This window comes from Podarcis vaucheri, assembly GCF_965113315.1.
Source record: "Podarcis vaucheri genome assembly, chromosome: 1".
In the NCBI taxonomy this organism is placed as follows: domain Eukaryota; kingdom Metazoa; phylum Chordata; class Lepidosauria; order Squamata; family Lacertidae; genus Podarcis; species Podarcis vaucheri.
Genome location: NC_138759.1, coordinates 73996786 through 74021478, shown reverse-complemented (window position 1 = coordinate 74021478; position 24693 = coordinate 73996786). Strand labels below are relative to the sequence as shown.

At 38.9% G+C, this 24693-nt stretch overlaps 1 protein-coding gene across 1 annotated transcript in view; it reads left to right on the top strand.

The window, feature by feature from the left end:
• Positions 1-24693, top strand: part of PLEKHA7 (pleckstrin homology domain containing A7) — a 162756-nt gene that overhangs the window by 94285 nt on the left and 43778 nt on the right. The window contains exons 9-14 of the mRNA XM_082195815.1: positions 8508-8686; positions 8983-9459; positions 14022-14544; positions 19775-19861; positions 20247-20366; positions 21512-21565. Of these exons, the coding sequence (XP_082051941.1) occupies positions 8508-8686; positions 8983-9459; positions 14022-14544; positions 19775-19861; positions 20247-20366; positions 21512-21565 (1440 nt within the window). The remainder of the gene's footprint in view (positions 1-8507; positions 8687-8982; positions 9460-14021; positions 14545-19774; positions 19862-20246; positions 20367-21511; positions 21566-24693) is intronic.

Genomic DNA, 24693 nt, shown 5'->3' with positions numbered 1-24693 from the left:
TTTCTGATGATGATATTTGAATCTTTGTTAACCTTTAATCATCTATTAGTGCTTAAACTCTGAACCTGCTTCCTAAGCTTAATATTATGGGATCAATGAGGGAAGCTTCTTAAAGGAAATATCAGCATATTTGTATTACATCCAAAATCCTTCGGGTAAAATATTATATTCTTTCCAGTTGATATCAGTATGCATCTCTGCATATTTGACATCATAGATGGATTTAAGGAAATATCTACTTGATGCTGTTCCAAGAAAACCTACCATGGCCTGAAGTATTTATATTTCTTCTTGTTAAATAATTCATCTGCTTTCTGATCCTAGGTTTAAGATCAAGACCACTTCAAATTGTATATCATCATCTAGAAGGGAAGAGCATATTAATTTTTCTAGAAGTTCCAAAGCAGTATTTTAAAAATGCTTGTTAAAGTGCCATTGCTTGTCAGCTTTAAAGTACCATCTGACCAGAATTTTATCACTCATTAGTTTTATAGCTAACTTTTCTAATCAGTTTAGTGCTGTTTAATGCAGTTTGAAATAAAAAGCATAGCAAGAATGTGTGTTATTTGAATTTAAAGTGGGGAAATCTAAATATTAAAAAGTAAGTTGAAAAATAGGTCCTATTGCCCCTGTGTAAGAGGCAGGGAACGGAAGATCTCCAGGGTGGGAGGATGGAAGAAGATAGGGAAGTTCCCAGCTGAGAACTAGGAGGGTTCACATCTCTCTGTATGGCACAAGTTAAGATTTACCTGTGAAAGAAGACTTTGTATTATTATTTTATTTTTTTCTATTTCTGTTTAGATTGGCTTTTTTATTGTAATGTACTATGAAAGGTCTTAATACAATTTCATTCAAAATAAAAAATAAAAAGAAGTCCTATTACAATGGGTCCCTTCTTCTGACTAAAGGCAGGGGCGTAGGAAGGGGGGGGCAGTGGAGGCAGTCCACCCGGGTGTCATCCATGAGGGGAGGGGGGGTGACAGAAAAGGGGGCTCACCTTTTTGTCACCCCCTTCATGGATTACACCCAGGGATGACTGCCCCCATCCCCCCTTCCTATGCCCCTGCAATGAGTTAAACATTAGGGTACATGCATAATATACTTTATTCTAGTTTTCAAACTGTAATGCTAAATTATTTGTTATCCTTTGCTCCAATTACCATCATATTAATTTCTGTTTATTAATTACTGTAATGGGGCAGTATTACATTTGTCGGGGAAGCAATTCCCATATACAGAAACCCAAGGAAGCATTATACATTAATGCATAAATGCTGAAACTTGCTTCCTTATGCATTGCATGTGCTACATTAAATTCTGGAATATTAGAACATGTAGTTAATTGGAAAAGGGAAATAAATGGTTGATGTTTCCACAGATCTCCATGTTTAAAATATTCTTGAATGGGATCCCCTGAAGAGAAAATGTGCTCGCTGAATTATCCTTCTAGACAGTTTGCTTCTAAGGATCTATTCAGACGTCTGCTTTTTTATTTTTATGGAAAGGCATTATAAGAGAAAAAATGGCCTAATCTTTTTATCTCTGTCTTCCCCTCTTTTCCCTGGTGAAAAATGTAATATCTGAATTGGTCCTTTGAGGCAAACAGTGTGGTTATTTGTCTCTTCTGCAGTGCTTTTCTCTTTTCTGTATCCTAAGTCGTAAGCTCAAAGTAATTCAATTTCCCACATTACTTAACAATGTTGGGTCCAACTTAATGTATGTATATATGATAAACAACTGCTACCTTTGGATTTATTATTACCACTTTGATTAAAATGTATCCTTATTTGACTGCAGTCATAAACATACGTGCTGGGCAGTAAATTCAACGTAAATCATTCCAACTTTCAAGAAGGATTGTTTGTCATTAGGAAATAGTTGTATTTATTATTCTAATGAAAGTGTTAGCACTGCAGACTTTCATTCTAAAAATTCTTCAGGGTCCAACTTTCCTCTGCTTCATACTTTGCATTATTGATGCAAATTTATGTGGATCCTTTTCCAAAATGTTTATTGTGTCATAAACACTACTTGCAGAATTGTTAAGATGTGTTTTATATTAAACAAAGCTGAAATATTATATTCAAGCTCATTATTAAATCATTTTAACAGTGCAATTCTTGTACATTATGTTCAATGTGACATGGTCCCAGGTTAGTTCATATAGGACTAAAAATTGAAGTTTGTCAAATTTAATGCGGCCTATCCAACTCATTTCTTACTTGAAAAGTAACACTCCTTTTAAAAAGCTTCCAGAACAGTTTTAAAATAGGACATTTAGAAGGATATACTTATTTATTTAGGGTTGGGTGGTTTGTTTTTTGTTATCTTGTATAAATCAACTTTTTCCTTTGCAAGAATCACAATGATCCATAGTGTATTGCTTGTACATTACTCAATATTTCTTAGTTGTCTCTGCTTAGCAATGCTAAAATTTAAACTTCAGAGGCAAATAGCTAACTTACAGAGACGTTCAGTAGATTGATTTATTACACATTTCTTCCTATCTAGTGAGCCTCTGCGCTGAATTAGGTTGCCTGGACTGGCTAGAGGTAGAGAGAAATCTGGAAGGCACTTTGCTAGCAATTACACAGCCCCTTTGCAATTCTTCTTAATTATTTCAATTCAAGTAGGTTGCATTTAAAAGTGCTGCTGTATTTTGACCCTGAGGGCTTGTGTGGGAGGAATTAAGGGTGTGAGCATTTTGAGTAGGTGAACTCCTAAGGAGCTCAGTGTGTAAACAGGTGTTGTGTGAAAATAAGTAATAATGCCTGTGTCTGAGGGGATGGACTTCAATTTCTTGTTTCATCATGCCAACTTTCTATTGTTTAGGAATTCTGTTCTTTTAACTTACTGAATTTTTGTCCTTGTTTTGTTCTTATTGGTATGCTCTTGGGGTTTGCTCTCCATTTCTTCTTCTGTGCAATATGGGAGAGAGGCTGCCTTTTCTTCTCCCTCTTTCCAGAATAAGGGCATCTGAATGCATGAATAGGTACAAATATTACTTTTTCATCCCTATTGTGAATGTGTATGTGTTGTCCTGCAGACTGCTGTGCTTTAGAAATTCTTACTCATAATTTAAGACATCACAAAGCTCTTCTGTGTTTTCCTGTCACTGATTGTCCTCACGCTTACATTCACACATGTACATGTTGTTCATTTGCTACGTTGCTAAGAGATAACTGGATATGTTTGTACAGTTTAATTTAATCACACTGGAGCTGACCCTTCCAGTGGAAAGAATTTGCTGATAACACTGCACATGTTGCTTACTCAAATACTGTAAATATGCTTTCTTCAGCTGCTGGATGTGGAAACGTGCAATGTTCTGCTTGCTTCCATTTTAACTACATAATTGATAATGAAACTGTACAGTATCTGCTTTTGCTTTTAAAATGAGATTGTAGCTGCTCTATAGACAGAGTTACAATGGAGAGGCTGTCACTAGCCAAAAGAACTGCAGTAATAACAGTCCACCATATATTGAGCTTTGAAGGAAGTGTAAAAGACCTTTATTTGAGTTCATTTGTATCAGGTGTGGGAAACTTTGGGGATCCATATTATGCTAAACTCTTATCCCCCTTGGTTTTAGACATGCTTATTGTGGTATATGGGAGTCATAATTCAACAGCATGTAGATAGCCAACAGTTCCCCACCCCTGATTTGAATGAAGGCTATTCCCTACTCAGAAAGTTTCAATGCTGTTGTGTAAATGAATGAGAGGAGTTCAGTGATTCAGAATATACTAAATGCAGTAATGGGGGTGGGGAAAGACTTGGTTCCAAGAAGTCTGCATGTGCATATGGGGACTTGGTGGTGGATTTATGAAGCTTCGGTCTTCTAATAAATACTCAGTAATATCCAGTAATGCATGTAGTTGAGATCCTATAGGGAGGATTAGATGGATTTTGTGCTGTCAAAAACTATAATTATATTTTGAAACCAAGTAAGCATTGTAAATTATTCTTCAGTCTAATCCTTCAGCAGGGAGAAGATGGGCTTTATCCAGTCTATAGCTTGTATAGAAGAGGCAGGGAACCTGTGGCCTTCCAGATGGCTGTTGCTTTATTAAAACATCTGGAGGGCCACAGTTTCCTGACCCCTGCTGTATAGGCAGCATAGGGATTGTATGAATTCCTATATAGCTTACTATCACCAGCCAATATGCTCTGAAGATCTGTTGGCTGAACCCATGCAAAGAAGGAAGTTATGGACATACATGGAAAAAAAGAGATTCATAAGAATAAGAAGAATAAGAATATCTTTATTGTCATTGCCTCCTTCGGGGACAATGAAATTACTTAATTAGTTTTGCAGAAGACCCATGAAAATGTTTGTGTATTTTGCCCCTCTCTTTTTTATTACATTCCACCATCACCCTTTTCACTACATGATGTAAAAAAATTTGAATATTGCATTTCAGCTTTCTAAATAGTTAGCCGTGCTTCAAGTGTAGACCCTGCTGTTGGCATTTTTTTTACTCCCAGAGTCGCCGTTCCACCCAACCCCACCCCACCTTCCTTATTCTTTATTTAAGTATCCATAATTTGTTTTCTGGCTTGCCTGTGAATTTTTAACTGCCAGTGCATTACTTTATTCCTTTCCTTAGGTATTCTGTGTAATGTTGCCTTTTTATTCCTTTAAATTTTGGTCCCCATCTTTCTCTATATGATTTTTCATACATCCCTTTGTAGTGTTGCCTGTCTTATACAACCATGCAATATATTTCATCCTCAGTGTTAGATATTGGTTTCTCTTTCAGTCTGTAAATTATCTTTCTCTTACAAAGTCTGTTGTGGAATGAGCAGCTGACATTTTCAAATTAAAATCTCTATCAAACCAATCAACATCTTTCTAATCTATGCTCTACTATTTGCCAAGTTTTTCTTCTGCTTGTGCTCAGATGTAACAGAGAGCTCTGGTTAGTTTAAAATAGAAGGCATAGCTTTTGATCTCCCCCTGTTCTCGTATGCGAAAGAAGTGGGGAGGATGCATGCCAGTGGCTTCCCATGACTCATACACATAACACTAAATTATGGTTTAATGTTATTTCCAAACTGGCCCTATTTTTTTTTTCTTATCTTTCGTGCATGTTCAGAAATGCAGGCAATCCCTTCTGGTATAATATTATCTCCCAAGTCCTATTTTTAAAAGTGTTGCTTTAATAAACATAAAATAATACCACACACACACATACATACATACAGTCTCTCTCTCTCTCTCTCTCTCTCTCTCTCTCTCACACACACACACACACACACACACACACACCCCTTCAGTTACATACAGTACTTCTCTTTATGTCTTCACATAGCATTCAACCACCATTTCTCATTAGAATTTTCCAATTGCACAGTGCAGTCTATTTATTTTACCCTTTCCCCCCTTTTTTCTTTTCAAATCAACCCTCCCTCAACATATTTTGGAGTTTTTTTGCCCAGGGCAACCCAAACTGACCTGTAACCCAGCAAACAGACAATAAACCCCAGATAGATACAGTAAAACCAAAAGGACAGAAATACATTAAAAACTTCCCACTGACTTCTCAAAGGCCATAGATAGTTAAAGGTCAACGGCCTGGTTACAGAGAAAAGATTTTGCCTGGCGCCTAAAGTGAGCTTCCCTGGGGAGAGCATTCCACAAATGGGGAGCCACCACAGAAAATGCCCACAGCCTGATTTAGCGCTATATGGGACAAGCACACCAAAATGGATTTTCCCTATTGCAAACATTGCACAGGACCATGACAGATTGGTCACATGATTGTATATAGGTTCCCTTATTAGAGAGGCCACAACAGAAATCCTATAAATTAGTTCACCAGTGTTCAACAATCAGGAGGCAGGTTCGATATAAATGTGAGCTAGGCCATGGCCACACGTGTTGAAGCCTGGAGGAGATGTAGGTGTGCCTGAAGCGGTGTGTTGTCTAGTCTGTCTGGCTGTATGTTGCAGTCACAGAAGCAGTTTTGGTTCTGATATCCTTTTATTAGTTAAGGATCCACAGTGTATCAAATTAAACTGTAACACCCTTTCATGAGGGCAGTCTCTTATTAGGCTACTTTAGACATTTCAGGAATACCTAGTATGTACAGGTCTGCATACCCATGGTAGTCCCTGCCATGTACAAAACAGAACTTCTGCTTTTTATTTTTTATCTTGAGTAGGTGTTGTTGTGACCTGTGGTACACACAGTCTACAGCTGCAGCCCTTTGCAGATATGTATCTGCAAGTTTCATTGATGCAAGTTTCATTGATGCATATTGCCTTGAATGACTGCAGGTGACTGAAGCAATGGTTAAAGAGGTAGCAAAAAATACATATAAAAAAGATACACTTGGTATCAATTGAATTTTCTCTCCATGCCAAATAGACTGCGGTGTGGAAGGTAAGGGTTAACTGCCACACAAACAAACAAACACACACACACACACACACACACACACACACACACCATAGTACCATAGTCCTTATACTGATTGGAGAGTCCCCATCAGCTGCTATTCACAATAAAAAGGAAAAAAGACAAGTGCAACACCAAACTAGACAGTTAATGTCACATGTAGTTTGGTGCACAGAAGGAGAAGAGGTAGGACACTAGGCCTGAGAAACTAGGCAAACATTGCAGGACACTGAGTTTCTTTCATCTTCCTTTTCTTATGCATATAGGAACTCTGAAGCTCTAATGTTCAAAATTTGCCAACAATGGCAGGGGTGGGTGGGGGGATTGCTCTTGCTGCCATTGATTTTAACTCTGTTAACTATTGAGAATTATAGTTTTATGTCTTGCTTTACATGACTGATATTGAAACCTTTGCTGCTCCTAGCCTACAAGTAACATGCTGCTTGTATTTAACTATACCCTTTAATATTTGGAGCAGCACATATTGTTAGGGCTTTGTGAATAATGTGTTTGTGTTTAGTGTTGGTGTTGCGATTCTGTAGCAATATTTATTTCTATATTTATTTCCCTCTGGCATCTTGGGTGTATCCCTTCCTTGTCCATGCTGATGTGGCTGTACCGTACTTATTTTGTGCAATTTGTAATCTTCTAGTTTCCCCTTCCACCAAGCCTTTGTCCTGTGCTTCCTTGCATGTTATTACTATTAGGGGCATGCCTTGAAAAACCGCTGCAGTAGAACTCCATTCCTTGTACTAACATAGCCCCATTATGTTGGATCTCGTATGATTATGCCACTCATTTTCTTTACTTTTTAAAGTAAAGACATGGTTTTTACTTTTTAATAGAACCTTTCATTATATTTTTATTGAAGCATATTTTCCTCAATATAAGCTCAAAAGTACTATTAATTTTCATTCATCTCTAGTGACCTTTCAACAAAGCTTTTTCAAAGACCAAACTATAATTAAAAGGGAAATAATTTCTTCATTACAAAATGATACTTTAAAATAACATTTATGCACCACAAGATATGTAGCCTACTTTTCTTCTCAACTGATTAAACCTCATACAGTGATCTATAAAATATGTTCAAGTTTGTAAATTCAGCAAGGGAAATAACAAATAAAATAGCTAGTAGCTTGTTTGGTGTCACATTTGCAGTAAACAAAATGCATCAAGAGGAACATCATGAAGAATTAATTTTACTGGTACAAAGGCTAAATAAAATTTTGTAACAATATCACAACATTATGAAAGGCACACCCCCCCCGCCACAAAAATACCCTATCACAAATGTGCTTAGTGGGAGGAAAAACTATAGCATGCCAAGTTGCTGCTCTGCAGTGATTTTGGTAGTAAAACTTTCTGTTTAGTTACAAAGACTACCCTGGTTATTTGGAAATGTGATGCAGTCCTGTTGGGTTTTAAAAACTACCAAACTATTCTATTTTATTTTAAGCTCAGGTATATACTTTATAGGGACGCGGGTGGCGCTGTGGGCTAAAGCCTCAGCGCCTAGGGCTTGCCGATCGAAAGGTCGGCGGTTCGAATCCCCGCGGCGGGGTGCGCTCCCGCTGCTCGGTCCCAGCGCCTGCCCACCTAGCAGTTCGAAAGCACCCCCGGGGGCAAGTAGATAAATAGGTACCGCTTACCAGCGGGAAGGTAAACGGCGTTCCGTGTGCGGCTCTGGCTCGCCAGAGCAGCGTTGTCACGCTGGCCACGTGACCTGGAAGTGTCCCCGGACAGCGCTGGCCCCCGGCCAATAAATGTGAGATGGGCGCACAAACCCCAGAGTCTGTCAAGACTGGCCCGTTCGGGCAGGGGTACCTTTACCTTTACCTATATACTTTATATTGCCATATAGTTCAGACATCTTAGCACTGTCTCATCATTGGTTTTTGTGTGTGTGTGTGTTTTTAGTGGGAGAGTGGGGTACTCAAACAATAAAATGTTGAAAGCAAATGGGAGGGAAAGCAGCACATTTCATCAGATGTGACCAAAAAACAGACAAAAAAAACCTCCCAACCTACGTTCATATGTAGGGAATTTTGCCTACCCTCCTTCCTTAAAATTACCTAATTCATCTTTCTTTCTACTGTTGCAGGCTGTCCATACAGGCATGAGGGCTTATATCTATAACAAGAGTTCTGTTATTGGCTCTCAGGCAGAGCATTCAGGGATGCGCACATACTACTTTAGTGCAGATACTCAAGAAGATATGAATGGTTGGATCCGTGCTATGAATCAAGCTGCTCTTATGCAAACACGTTCATCACCAGAGAGGCAAGTTCGGGGATCGTTTGTATTTAGATTTCCATTGTTTGTGTCTCAGATATCAATGCAATGTTAAAAAGTACATTTTGCATTTAAAAAAATATTCATATATTAAATCTGAATGACGTCTGCATAAATGGCGTATCAGCCTTTAGGGCGATGGGACAAAACTAAGAGCTCTGAGGCATCACTTAGCATTACAGAAGTTTGCTAAGCATTAAGTCTGTACAAAGAGAACTTACTAAAGGTACAGTGTCAACAAATAAAGTGTTGACTTTTAGTGCACATATTTTTTTCCCCCTTAGAGAAACAGGAAATCCAGATCAGCAAGCTGTTCCTCAAGCTAATCATGTGGATGCCTGCAAACAATGTGGAAAGTTAGATTCTGCTGATGCAAAGGGATGTTACAGAAAATCTCCTGAAACTTCTGCATATGATAAGCATGAAGAGATGAGAAAAGCAATAGAAGATGAGCATTATGCTGTCAGGAAGAACATGGTGGAATCAAAAAGGGAGAAATCTAAACATCCATTGGTATCGGAAGTTGGCACATTGAATACAGAGTCAAGTCTGTCTCGGTCCCAGAGAGCTCAGCCTGTTGAGAAGAATGGGACACTTTCCAATTCGTTAAATACAAGTCCTGGCCTAGTGGAGCAGAATGGTATCGGTTTATATAAACAAGGATTTGTTTCCAGACCAGCTCAGAAAAAGCAGACACAGAGGAAAAACAATATGGCTCACATAGAGCATTGGGTAAAAGTCCAAAAAGGAGACCCTAAAAGGTTAGTAATAAGCTTAGATGGTCTGTTTTATTGCTTTAAAGTGGGTTGCTAGGGCCTTAGCAAGGGAGGGCTGCAAGACGCTGTCAATTTTAGTGGCAGCAAAACTTCTACACCTGGCTTTGTGTCCTGATAGGGATGCAAATTTCCCATCCTTAGTCATCAGATTGATCATTTGATGAGAAGGGAAGGGTGATAGCGCCTCCTCCTTACCTGATCTGCATGGATCAACTAAAGAAGGAGGTGTGTGTGTGTGTGTGTGTGTGTGTGTGTGTGTGTGTGTTTGCATGCATGATTCTGTGGCTGGGTATGTCCTGTGTGCATGTATGTGAGAGGCTTGGGTGGCCACACCCAACCTTTGCATGTGACTTCCTGGAGGCTTGGCCAAGAGTGAATGTGGCACTTGGACCAAAAACTGTTAGCCACCTCTGCTTTAAACTAATGTGTGATACTCACATTAATCACCTCTGGCATGCTAGAGATCATTAGCAAATGGATTGAAATGAAAAATACCAACATCATAATGCCATTACACAAATCTGTGGTGTGACTGCGCTTGGAATGGCTTCAAACATCTGTCCAGAAGCCTTCACATATTTGCAAATTTGTTCTAAGCCAAGGTTTCGCTTGGTGTGATGTGCAAAACCAGACCAGTGAAGACTGCTTATAGGCTATTATATACTTCTCATATATTAGGTCATTCCCCTTTACATAATGCTACAAAAACTAGTGTTGCTTCTTTCTTATTCTGTCAGCTATTCTTTATGGTCAAGATAAAATACTCCTCACAAATAGACCAAACTTTCAGTATGACGCCATATGCATTAGTGTTGTTGTTTTTTGCCATAACCAGCTTACTTATTTGAATTTCCCTTAGCATTTCATGTAGTATAGTAATTAATCTACATTGTTCATTTTCTTTTTTCTTGGTTACAAAATGCTGTTTCTGTGCAGCCATGCTTCATGACAGATCTTTGTGTATTAGAATAATGAATGCATAAAAGTGATAATTGATTAGCACTTTGGGCTAAGATAAAAAGCATGATAACTGTTTGAGATACCAGCAAGATTTGCTGATTAGCTTGAACATTGCAACTGCATGCCAGCATTGTGCTCTAAATTACTATATTACTATCATTCAAAAATATTGAGAACAATGCAAATCATAAGAGGCCTGATTTTGCAGACTCTGTGTATAGTGAAGCATCTGGTTTTTATTTCCTTACATAATCTCCATGTGTCATTTGAAAAGCTGCTTTTGAGATAGGTGAGATTTTAGACCAAAGGTGAGAGCCTGTGCAAAGCAATTTTTATACTGGAGATTAGTAGCATATCATTGTGTAAACTAAAACTGATTTTCTTATTCCACTAACTCTTAAAGGGGAGGATACCCTGTAAAGGCTGTGTAGGCTAAAGTCAAAAGCCCCACCACACTAGGGCCTTTGCTTAAATGTGCCTTTGGTCCTCGACAAAATAAACTTTCATTCGTGATACATGGTATATATTGGTTTGGTTGAAGCTTAATATTTTAAAAGCAGAAGGCAGCAGTGCCTATTGTGTACAATAAGGAGCCGTGGAATTTTTCTTTTGTTTTCAGATCAGAAGCAGCTCACCCAGTGGGACAGAGCTGCAATGCTAGATCCCCGGCAGTAGTGTCACTACTGCTTACGAGTAGGGAGAGACTGGGTCTGTGTGAGCACACCAGAAGGTTCTGTGTTGACTCCACCCTTGCAACCTTAGCCCCCCCCCCCCCCCGCTACATCAACTCTCTCCATTCTGGAAAGCAGCCACATCCCCATTGTTGGGAAGTTTTGTTTCAAATAATAATAATAATAATAATAATAATAATAATAATAATAATAATAATACTTTTCAATAGAGCAAAATACAGATGTCAGCAATGCTACCTGTCCCACCAGTTAAGCCTCTTGTCTTTATTAGTAGAACAGAATTCCAAAAATTGCTTGAAAACATTTGGGGAGGGTTGTTGGGGGGCATTGTGTGTGTTTGTGAGTGAACCAGTGGTGTTGCCAGCTGTCCCTTTTTTGTATTGGTGCTGCCCTATGGACAGTTTAAGAACTATATAGCATTATTATATAAAGGACTATATACAAAAGGCGTTAAAGCTCACATTTCTCTCTCTCGCCTTGGTTTGTCATGTAAGTTGTGTTTTAGTATTGTGTTGCTGTTTTTAAAATTATACTAGCAGATGCAAAAATGGAAATTAAATGGATTGAATAAAAAAAACTGCACAGAAGGGAAATAGTCGGATATTGTGCTCTGCAAATGCTTGGACAAGAGTTAGCACAGTAGTTCACATGTGTTATAGTAGGTTCTGTAGCATGTTTCTGCTTGTACAACCTCTTGCAGAAGTGGAAGAAAAAAAATGTCAAGTTTCACTTTTCCTATGCAATACTTTCAATACTCTCAAGCAAAGGGGATATCTGTCCTCTGCTGAACGGAAGACAGCTTTTGCATCTGATAGCGCATGTTTGAATTCAACCAAATGTGTGCTTATTCCCAACTATTTTATAGCAAACCTCTCAATGTCAAGAAGTAAACTGTTCAGTCTCTCTACCAATAAATAGCTGGGACTAACAGCATTCTCTCTAAAACCAGAAAGATGAAATGGCAGAACAGAGTTCATTCAAAATATTCATGGAAAGGAATATAGTGAGGAAGAAGGCTTGCAAAACTAGAACTTTTTCACTGACCATCATACATAAAAGTGACAGTGAATTTCATGTTATACAAGCTGGAAAATTGTGAAGGGGTAAAAGGAGTGCCTTAAAGTCCGGTTAAAATGTACAGATAAATTTGTGCAAAGTTCAAGGATGAGCTTATTTGTTTTCTGCCAGCTATTCATTCCTCTGTCAGGACTCTGGTCTCACAGTCTCGTATCTTTTATGATTCCGACTAAACATCAGAAATAACTTTCTGATGGTGTGGGCAGTTCAACAGTGGAACAGACTCTCTTGGAAGGCGGTGGACTCACCCTCGTGGCAGCTTTTAAGCAGAAGCTGGATGGATGTCCGTCATGGATGCTTTAGTTGATATTGCTGCATTGCAGGGGGTTGGACTAATTCATTCATTCATTCATTCATTCATTCATTAAATTTGCATACTACCTTCACCCTTAGCTCTCAAGGTGGTTCACAGCAAGAGAATACAAGATCAAAATACAAAATACTTAATAAAAACAAAAACAAAAGAAGTCAATAACCCCCTTCCCCTTCCCCTCTTAGAGTCTCTTCCAGCTCTACAATTATATGGTCCTTTGTCTTCCATCCATTTAGTTCTAACACTTAACTGATGGGCACCCTTCACAGCATGAGCATGATGAGCTTATGCTACCCAACAGCTACTTGGTTGATGCAGTCCAAGTGTTTCTGGTCCTTGCTTGTTTTCTTCCAAGAAAAAAGTGAGAATGATTTCTAATGTTAGCTTGGCAAAAGGCCCAGTAAAGTCATTTGATGCATTAAATCAATAGCTCCTTAATTGTGCAACAGATGAGACTACTTATGTGACATGATGGTTTCCTGTTAAATTGGCTGCTCAGGCTTTAAGCTACTTTTGTCATGAAGCATAATTAATCTTGTCATGAAGCCAGGTAGTCAAGTCATGTAGAACCTTGGGAGAATCTGCTTGTTTTTTTGCTGAGAATATTATTTTACAAATAACTCAACTGAGGATAGAGACGTTTTTAGCAAATGATAATGTATCAGAAACGTCCTTTCTGTTTCCACAAAATGCATGTATGTTTACTGAACATATCTTGTTGAAAGCTTCCTTTTTTCAACTGCAGGTGATTGTTTTCTTTGGGATAAAGCAGGGGTTTCCAGCCTACGGTCCATGGACCACAAGTGGTCTGCAAGCTGCATCCAAGTGGCTGTGGCATGTCCACGTTAAATAATCTTATTTATTTTAATTGTGTTTTTATCGCTTCTTTCATTCTTTTATCTATTTTGTTACAATTTGAATTATTTGGAATACAAATCGTAATGCAATAGAATACAAAAAATAAGATAATTCATGAAAATACAATTACAAATCATACAGCATCTAGCACATCACATTTGCTGCAACAGACAGAAAATCATTAAGTGCTCTGCCAAGACAGGCAGCAAGTGCTGGTGGGAACCCTTAGGATAAACAAATAACATTTTGTTTAATAGCATGCTCCACCTAGTGGTCAACATGTTGCTAAGGAAACTGTCTCAGGTTTGAGACAGACAGTTTTTAAGAAGAGCTGAGTAACTTGCTTCACATGGTGCAAACACACTTTTTAAAATCCAAATTTTGCCTGCAGATTTTGCAGGGTTTTGAACATGATAAAACAGAGGCAAAAGTAGCCTGAGTAAGTACACCATGAAAGGGCATCACTCTTTCAAATGGCTGTCAACTCTGAAAAAATTGTTAAAGGCTATTGTGGCCTATGAGATTCTACACATACTTGTTTGCTTCAATTAAATAAAGGAATTCTAAAGTTGGATTTTGTGAAACCTTGACTTTAATAATAGCTGCATTCTCATTTAATACTTAATGAAACAATTTTTCTCAAACAGTCTTGCATCTGATCAGTCCCTTATTCGCCAAGTGCCCAGTCATTCCATATCTTTTCCTGAGAATTATCATACTTTGCCAAAGAATACCAGGCAGCCTTCAGGAAGTTCACCGCCCTCAAATCGCAATCTGCCAAGTGACTACAAGTATGCTCAAGACCGGGTTAGCCACTTGAAGATGTCCCATGATGAAAGACGAGCTAACAAAGATGGTACTGTGTGGCAGCTGTATGAGTGGCAACAGAGACAGCAGTTTAAACATGGCAGTCCCACGGCACCTATTTATATTGGTTCTCCAGACTTTACAGACCGTGGTAAGGGAAGAAGTTCATTAGATGTTCCACGTTCAGTTTCTGTTCCCCCATCTCCTTCTGATATACCACCACCTGGGCCCCCTAAAATTTTTCCACCTCGAAGACCACACACTCCTGCAGAAAGGGTTACTGTCAAACCATCTGATGAGAGACCAATGATAGATGTTCCTTTTGCTGGATCACCCATGAAGATTCGAAGTCAAACTATAAAAGTGAGTAAATTTTACTGATATATTTTTCAGACTTTACTAATGAGGTGTAATAGAATTACCCTGCAACGTTTCTAAGTACTAGCCTTTAGATTATTTGCTCAATGTTCACTGTCAATATTCTTACATTATCCACTGAAACTTGTATTTTCAAAGCCAGGATTTATGTCCTCAGTGCTTGGCCAGTTGCAGGTTGAGCAAAATTTGTTTCAAAAAGACACGTGATGCCCTGGCAAGGTGAAGTGAATGAGATGCAGCCTTTGTCTCATATATATATATATATATATATATATATATATATATATATATATGCAGGTTTTGGTGTCTTCGGGTGTCTTCCCGTGTAAGAGTCGGGGTGTCTGTGCGACGTTTCGACGAGGTCTCACTCGTCATCTTCAGGCTGGTGCTTTCGGCTTCTTGTTACTGGAACAGAGCAGAGTCTGGTGTTTTAGTTCCTATAAATACTGTTGAGGGGTGTGGTGTATAGCCTCCAACGTTCTGGGCAGAGAGGAAGTTCCTAGATTAGTGTGCCTTTTCTTCTTTTGTTCCTTAATTACTTGAGGGATATCTTGGGTGATTTCATGAGTGATATTCTGAATATCACTGGGTGGGTCATTAAGTGTAGATTCGTTGCTTAATGACCCACCCAGTGATATTCAGAATATCACTCATGAAATCACCCAAGATATCCCTCAAGTAATTAAGGAACAAAAGAAGAAAAGGCACACTAATCTAGGAACTTCCTCTCTGCCCAGAACGTTGGAGGTTATACACCACACCCCTCAACAGTATTTATAGGAACTAAAACACCAGACTCTGCTCTGTTCCAGTAACAAGAAGCCGAAAGCACCAGCCTGAAGATGACGAGTGAGACCTCGTCGAAACGTCGCACAGACACCCCGACTCTTACACGGGAAGACACCCGAAGACACCAAAACCTGCATTCCTGTACCCGTGAAAATCTACGAAAGCATATATATATATATATATATATGCTTTCGTAGATTTTCACGGGTATATATATATATATATATATGCAGGTTTTGGTGTCTTCGGGTGTCTTCCCGTGTAAGAGTCGGGGTGTCTGTGCGACGTTTCGACGAGGTCTCACTCGTCATCTTCAGGCTGGTGCTTTCGGCTTCTTGTTACTGGAACAGAGCAGAGTCTGGTGTTTGAGTTCCTATAAATACTGTTGAGGGGTGTGGTGTATAGCCTCCAACGTTCTGGGCAGAGAGGAAGTTCTTAGATTAGTGTGCCTTTTCTTCTTTTGTTCCTTAATTACTTGAGGGATATCTTGGGTGATTTCATGAGTGATATTCTGAATACCACTGGGTGGGTCATTAAGTGTAGATTAGTTGCTAAAGCTTTCGTGTCTTGACCTCTTGAGCTTGTGAAGAGTTTTTCTGAGAAGATGGCTGTGCTGCATTTAGTTGTGCTCTGGCTTGGCTTCGTGTATAGGGGCGAGCTGTGGTTTTGTGCCTTGTGCCAGCCAGATCTGTGTAGGGATTGCAGGGGGGTGCAGCATCCGGAGGTGCCACTATAGTTTGGCTACTGGATGGAGTCTGTAATATGTCTGTGGAGAGGGTCTGGGTTTGGGTCTGGTGTGGTTGATTGGTGACGGCGTTCTGTGTGCCTCTGGTTCTGGTGTCGGTTTTTGTGGGGAGGGCTAATTTCCAGATGTCTGGCAGGCGGGACGTGTCGTCACGCTTGTTCATGTTGTGAGGGTGTTTCTCTATCTCGATGGCTTCCATGATTATTCTCTTGTGGTGATGTTCCATGTTAAAGAGCAATTTGGAATCTGCAAAATTAATTTCGTGTCCTGTTTCTTTCATGTGTTGGAAAAGAGAGGAAGTTTTTTCTTCTTTTTTGACGGCATTCTTGTGTTCTGCGATACGTGCATTTATTCGTCTGTTTGTTTGTCCAATGTACGTGGCTGGGCAGACTTTGCAGGGTATTTCATAGACCCCTTGGTTTTCCAGCTGGATTTTGTCTTTTGGGTTTCTGAGGATATTGGCTATTTTTTGGTTGGTGCAGAAGGCTGTTTTGATATTGTGTTTATGGAGGATTTTGCTGATTTTGTCTGTAGTGCCCTTGATATAAGGAAGGAGGGCCATGCCATTGTTTTCTTCTGTGTCTTGGTTTTTGGGGGGGTGTTTCTTTTTGGATTAGCTTCGTAACCCTGTTTTTCTGGTATCCATTGGCGATTAACACATTTGAGAGATTCTGTAACTCAGTTGTCAAGTGGTCTTTGTCAGCCAGGCGTTTGGTTCTGGAGATGAGAGTCTTGGCTACGGAGTTTATTTGTGCAGGGTGGTGGTGTGATTGTGCATGTAAGTAGCGGTTGGTGTGTGTTTTTTTCCGGTAGATAGTGTGTCCTAGGGAGCCATCAGGTTTTTTGTAGATTAGGACGTCTACATAAGAATAATCCCCAGAGAAAAATCATCCAGATGCCCCAAACTCTACGGTCTCCCCAAGATACACAAAGAAGGAACACCACTCAGACCAATAGTCAGCTCCATAGGCTCACCTCTACAAAATCTCGCTAAATTTCTCGCTAAGCAACTTCAGCCCTATGCAGAATCCATCGCTTCACACGTTACTAACTCCTTCCAGTTCATAGAAACAATAAAGAAACAATACCTACATCCCGATGACCTACTTGTGAGCTTCGATGTTGTATCTCTCTTCACTCAAGTGCCCATTAATGAAGCCTTGACAGCCATTCAAAACAAATACAACCCCCCCAAATACATCCTGGACCTGACCAACCACTGCCTAACCAACACGTACTTCATCCACAATGGACAAAGATACAAACAGATAGAAGGAGCACCTATGGGATCACCCCTCTCACCGGTCATCGCAAATTTGTACATGGAACACTTTGAAACCAATGCTTTAGACAAGTCATAACACAAACCCAAACTTTGGCTCAGATATGTTGACGACACCTTTGTAATTTGGCCACACGGGAAAGAAAAACTAGATAGCTTCCTCACACATCTCAACAGCCTACACCCCAAAATACAATTCACTATGGAAATAGAAGACAACAACCAACTCCCCTTTCTTGACGTCCTAATCTACAAAAAACCTGATGGCTCCCTAGGACACACTATCTACCGGAAAAAAACACACACCAACCGCTACTTACATGCACAATCACACCACCACCCTGCACAAATAAACTCCGTAGCCAAGACTCTCATCTCCAGAACCAAACGCCTGGCTGACAAAGACCACTTGACAACTGAGTTACAGAATCTCTCAAATGTGTTAATCGCCAATGGATACCAGAAAAACAGGGTTACGAAGCTAATCCAAAAAGAAACACCCCCCAAAAACCAAGACACAGAAGAAAACAATGGCATGGCCCTCCTTCCTTATATCAAGGGCACTACAGACAAAATCAGCAAAATCCTCCATAAACACAATATCAAAACAGCCTTCTGCACCAACCAAAAAATAGCCAATATCCTCAGAAACCCAAAAGACAAAATCCAGCTGGAAAACCAAGGGGTCTATGAAATACCCTGCAAAGTCTGCCCAGCCACGTACATTGGACAAACAAACAGACGAATAAATGCACGTATCGCAGAACACAAGAATGCCGTCAAAAAAGAAGAAAAAACTTCCTCTCTTTTCCAACACATGAAAGAAACAGGACACGAAATTAATTTTGCAGATTCCAAATTGCTCTTTAACATGGAACATCACCACAAGAGAATAATCATGGAAGCCATCGAGATAGAGAAACACCCTCACAACATGAACAAGCGTGACGACACGTCCCGCCTGCCAGACATCTGGAAATTAGCCCTCCCCACAAAAACCGACACCAGAACCAGAGGCACACAGAACGCCGTCACCAATCAACCACACCAGACCCAAACCCAGACCCTCTCCACAGACATATTACAGACTCCATCCAGTAGCCAAACTATAGTGGCACCTCCGGATGCTGCACCCCCCTGCAATCCCTACACAGATCTGGCTGGCACAAGGCACAAAACCACAGCTCGCCCCTATACACGAAGCCAAGCCAGAGCACAACTAAATGCAGCACAGCCATCTTCTCAGAAAAACTCTTCACAAGCTCAAGAGGTCAAGACACGAAAGCTTTAGCAACTAATCTACACTTAATGACCCACCCAGTGGTATTCAGAATATCACTCATGAAATCACCCAAGATATCCCTCAAGTAATTAAGGAACAAAAGAAGAAAAGGCACACTAATCTAAGAACTTCCTCTCTGCCCAGAACGTTGGAGGCTATACACCACACCCCTCAACAGTATTTATAGGAACTCAAACACCAGACTCTGCTCTGTTCCAGTAACAAGAAGCCGAAAGCACCAGCCTGAAGATGACGAGTGAGACCTCGTCGAAACGTCGCACAGACACCCCGACTCTTACACGGGAAGACACCCGAAGACACCAAAACCTGCATTCCTGTACCCGTGAAAATCTACGAAAGCATATATATATATATATATATATATATATATATATATATATATGGCTAGATGATGTATGGAAGCATCACATGACTATAAACATGTTAACTCTACATTTACTGAGTCAGTGACTCTGTTTAAATTTATTTGGTTGAATTCAGGAGGCCAAGGCACTTAGTGCCCACTGAAATCAGTAGGAACTAAATTAATCATGGGTAACTTCATATTGGTTTCAGTGCAACCTAAGTGCAACTAAATTAGTCTGGTTCTAACCCTTTAAGTTTAAAAGGTTATATTTTTCTATGTAAAAAATCATGAGGAAAAATATCTTTTGGAGGTAAAGCAGTATAAATATGACACTGTAGATCATATATTATTGTAGGCTTTATACTGAGAGACCCAGAGACTGGTAAGTCACCACAGGCACAAAGATTCATTCCCTGGCTCCAGGAGATACCATCCTATATATCTCTTGGAAGTCTGTCCATTGTGCCCACTTAGGTGACCCTGTTTGTTGCTCTTTTTATGCCCTTTAACTAAACCATGCTTCGTGCATTATTCACATGACAGCAGGGGAGGGCTTACATAACTATAGCATAGAAAGCTGCCTTATTTAGAGTCAGATTATTTGTTCATCTAGCTCAGTATTGGCTGCATCAAATGGCAATTTAAGTCAATCCACCTTGATGCAAGGATGGGAAGTGTGAATTTGAAGGGTTTAAGAAAAGAAAATTCCATTTTAAATTACTCTTTAATACTGCCTTTCCATTTATACAGAACTCAGCACACGTAGATAGGCGTTCCATGCCTACAATGGGATATATGACCCACACTGTAAGTGCTCCAAGTTTGCATGGGAAATCGGTACGTATAAGCATTTCTGGTTTCCTTCCCCTTCTATGTACCAGCTGAATTTACTAGAACTTCTAAGGATGTCTGAGTCCAAAACACTCTTTATTGATTTTTCATGTCTTGTTAACGGAATCGAGTAACTTGAACTTCCTGGCTCTAAATGTGGCCTACGTTCAACTGCCATTGAAGTCATTATAAGCGGAACTGTTCATGGAATTTGCTTTTGTGTTTTCTGACATTAAAGTACAATATTCCAATCAAAGACAAAAATACAAACTGGTTGCTTAACTGTGTCAAATATACATTTTCTGGGCACCTTAGGTGAAGAATTATAGCTACAGTGACTCTCCCTGAAAACTGCTAATTTCCTCTTTACAATGTGTCCAAATACCTACAGCCTGAAGAGCTAACATTGCTTCTCATTCGATTAAGGAGACATCAGGCTAAGTTGGCTAGTATACGAAATTACACAATCGCCCAATTACTACAGCACTTGCCAACTAATTCCTCTTATCAGGTCAGCTGCTGATTGGCTCATTTGTGCTGTATATGATATTCTGTGACTCTGCAAGTGCTTCACTGGTACCATGCTCAAGTCTGTGCTTTCTTGCCCATTCTTCAGTATGTTCAAGTCCCCAGTTCATTCATAGTTTTCCTTTGCTCTGGCATGTGCTGGAGATTGTAAGCATTTTTTTAACTATAGGATGCTGTTGCATATGAATAACTGCTATTATTTTGCTTTGATGTTCGTTTTTGTGATTGTTGCCTTAAAAATCCGTTCAAGAGGCAAGCTTACTAACTTGCAGATTTATTAATTTTGGCTGAAAAAAGTAAGCTTTTCCACTCATTCTTGATGGAAGTGGCTTAATTCACCACATGCTGCTTGTCCCCCCCACCCCAAACTGTAATATATTAAGGAACTAGAGAGGGTATCTGTATTGGCTCAGCATTGTGTCAGCTATTTGTGTGTCCATTAGTTTATCATAATCTAGTTGTCTTTTTGCACCATATACCAGTAACAATCAAAGGCAGCAGTATAACAATAACTCTACTTTGAATGAATAATTATCAGATTTGATACATTTTAAGCTAGGAGCTTTAGTTTATAGTTTAGGATAAAATTATTTGTGTCACAAAGATGTGCCTCATGGAGCATGAAATACTAGTCGTCTCTGTATATTGAAAATTAAAACTAAAAATATTTTGTCCATCAGTTACACTAATTAGATGAAAGTAATAGATACATTGATAAAAAAAATTAAAACAAAGAATTAATACTTCTATCAAGGAAAAATTTTACATGGTGAATTTAATGAAGATGTTTTCATATCTTCCTCATGAAAAGGTCTTGATAATTTAAAATAATTTTAAATGTACAAGTGATTTTGATAGCCCTGCATGTTAGCTAACTGCGTAGAAAGGAAAATAATCTGTGATCTTGATGTTTGTAAGGTTGATGAAGATGATGTGCTGCCATTGATGCACTGTATTCATTTGTCATTCAACCATAAACATCAGTGTGTTAATGATAAGTCTTCCTAGATAGCTAGTTTATCATGTATATGCTTTTGCAGAAGTTCCCAGAAGTACTTGCTAGTTAGTTACAGAGTTCAGTATTGCAATAGATTGTTCTATATTCTTTTTATGTACTTTCATTTGCAGGCTGATGATACCTACATCCAGCTGAAGAAAGATCTTGAATATTTGGATTTGAAGGTAAAACATGTTCGTATAAAATATTCTAGTATTTTACAGTTGATCTATCCTCTATATACAACCCTCATTAGTGTATTTATGTTATAGTATCAGTTTTCAATCCTTTGATATTCTGATTTCTTTTTTCTGTAACTGGAGTAAATTTTAAATGTAAAATACACTGGATATACAGTATAACATGACATCAAAACAGCCTCTTTATTTTGGAGAAAATCAGAGAGCCTCATGTACTACTTGAAGGCACATCCACTCATGCAAGGAAATGTATTTTTGCCAGTTCCCCCTTCTTCTGCACCCCCATGTCACAACATATTTGTGCCAGGGGCTCAATATTATCAGCTGCTAATAAACAGATGGTAGTGCTTGCTTCTTACTCTTTAATTCTATTTCTGCTAAAAGCTGCCTGTTTCACTAATAATTATTTATTCCCTTATTTGTCTACAATATTTGTATTACCTTATTTGCTATCAGTTCCAAAGTCAGCTCCTAATAACGCAAAACACTAACAATGTAGGTCACATTAATAATAATATAAATGCCACCATAAAAATCCTTCATTAAAAATGGCAGCAACAGTAAAACTAGCAACAAAAAACGCAAAGCAAATAAAAAGCACCAATTTGACAAATGTTTATCATGACATTCTGGTACCTTCAATAGTTTGGTTTAGGAGTAGAAATTAAATATAACAATGTTAACTAGAGTTAAATGTGAATGCAGATACATGTTAATAATACTGTAATGTTTTACATGTTTAATCAGAAATCAGAGTGCTTGTATTTAATCATGCTTACTCCCAGATGTGCGTGCAATTTATGCACTCACCTTAATTCTATTAGGACAGAAAAATAGAAATAAGTTTCTGAACTTACCTTAACCTAGGCTATGTTTTCTGTTAGGAAATGTTTCCAAAGCAAATCTTTGGGGAGATGTAATTTCCTGATACTAAAAATAAAGGCTGTGGTTTGTGAAACAACACAACTGTCATTTGAAGCTATTTGTTTGCAATATGCTCCGTACAGACCTAATTGAAACCCACAGTTAAGGGTGGCAGGGTAAAATTGTTTGCAGAGGGGAAGAATATAGAAAATAGAAAAGGCACATGCCTATATCCTGTTATTAGTTCCCTAACCATAGTTCAAATGTAGTGTTGTATCTGGGAACATAGTCATAATGATATTTGCCCCTGGTCAGAGCAGATACATTTGATATTGATATAATGATATTTGCCCCAAAGCAATACATTTTCTTAGAGTTTCTGGACTGCACATAAAAAACAAAGACATATTTGAAAGGTTTATTTTTTAAAGTATTCCAAGATAGAAGGTTCCATTTTGAAGTTGTTGTTCTCTGCTTGAAGGTAAGTGGATGAGATATAGCTTTTTATTTTTAAAATGCAGTTCAACAATATGATATGAAAGAAACAAAAACATAACATATATGAATTAAGCAGAACAAAACAGATACAGCAGCAGTTAACTAAACAGTGGTTAAAGGTAGTAGGAAAACATTTCCAAATTTATTCTCACCAAAAGATTGTGTAAACAAGACTCTGTGTCATCAGCATATTGATGGCCCCCCACCTCAAATCTCTGAAAAAGTTATGCAGATGTTAAATGGCATGGAGGACAGAGTAGACCCATCTTTACCTCAAAATGTACATTGCATAGGAGAGAGCAGAAGCCTCCTGCCGCTGCCCCACATTGCTTTGTGGAACCACCTTGCCAGGTTGGACTGGAACACAGTGCTTCTGATTCCCATCCCAGATTCTAATATAACTTTAGCTTTCCTTAGAGATATTGGGGGGGGGGAGCGGAGCTGGGCAATGTTCCTCAAGCCCCTCTTCTTCACAGCTTCCATTCATAGAATCTTGGAATTGGAAGGGACCCAAGGGTCATCTAGTCCAACCCCCTGCAATACAGGAATCAACTAAAGCATCCATAACAGGTGGCCTCCCACCTCTGCTTTAAAGCCTCCAAGGAAGGAGAGTCCACCATCTCTTGTGAGAGTTGGTTCACTGCCAAACAGCTCCCACTGTCAGAAGGTTCTTTCGAATGCATAATGGGAATTGCCCAACATCCAATATTCAAACAAAATCCTGAATACCTAAAAATCCTAACATATCCATACCATTGTGTCTCTCAAGCAGAAAGCAGATAGGCTCAGGAAAACCATGTCTGAATGATAACAGATTGTAATGATCTGATTTAGACAACCATTACTTTTCTAGTGCAACCTCATACATTACCACTCAGAAATAAGTTGCATTGAGTTCCATGGAACTTGCTCCCATGGAAGTAAGCATAGGATTGCAGTCTTAAATTCTAGAGATAGTTAATGTTAAATATCTAACATTCACCTCTTTAAAATATTCTATATATTTTGTATGTATATATATTGGCTAGCATGGGCAGCATTTCATGTAACATGCAGTTATTCTGATGATGGAATATCAAGGTAACTGTTGAGTCTTGTAATGGTTTTTGTTTTCTGTGTTTATGAATTGGGTACAGTCAGTGCTTTTTTCTGGGTGTACACAGGGGTACGCATACCCCTAAACATTTTGTGAACCTAAGTTTGGCCTCATTGAGGAGCAGTATTTCAATATGAGTAGGTAAATGAGAGTACCTCTAAACATTTTTTAAGAAAAAAAGCACTGGGTACGGTATGTTTTGAAAGCTGCTTTAAAAGCAGCTGCAGCATGAGTGATACTGTAAATGTTAAGTTTATAGTTCCTTGGTAGCCACTAATTTTTGTTGGTGGAGTTTGAAATAATGCTTTGGATGATATGCTGCATAGAATAAATTCAGTTCCTACTTTTTGACCAACAGTTGACAATATTAAAGACATGAAGGTGTGGAAAATAAGGTGAAGGAATGAATGTATATGCAGCCAATCAAGATGTAAAAAGAACTGTCATAGAATGCTGGATGGGAAGTCAAATAGAATTACTGTATAAGAATAGAAAAAGGTGTAATTGTAAAACTTGAAAACTTTTTTTAAAAATTTAAAAAATTAAAAAGAATAAATTCAGCTCCTAAATCAAGGCAAATTCAAGTTAGCCTGAGATACTCTCTTGAGCTGTTAATCTGAGGCTTGCCTGCTGTATATTGCCATCACAGCAGTAT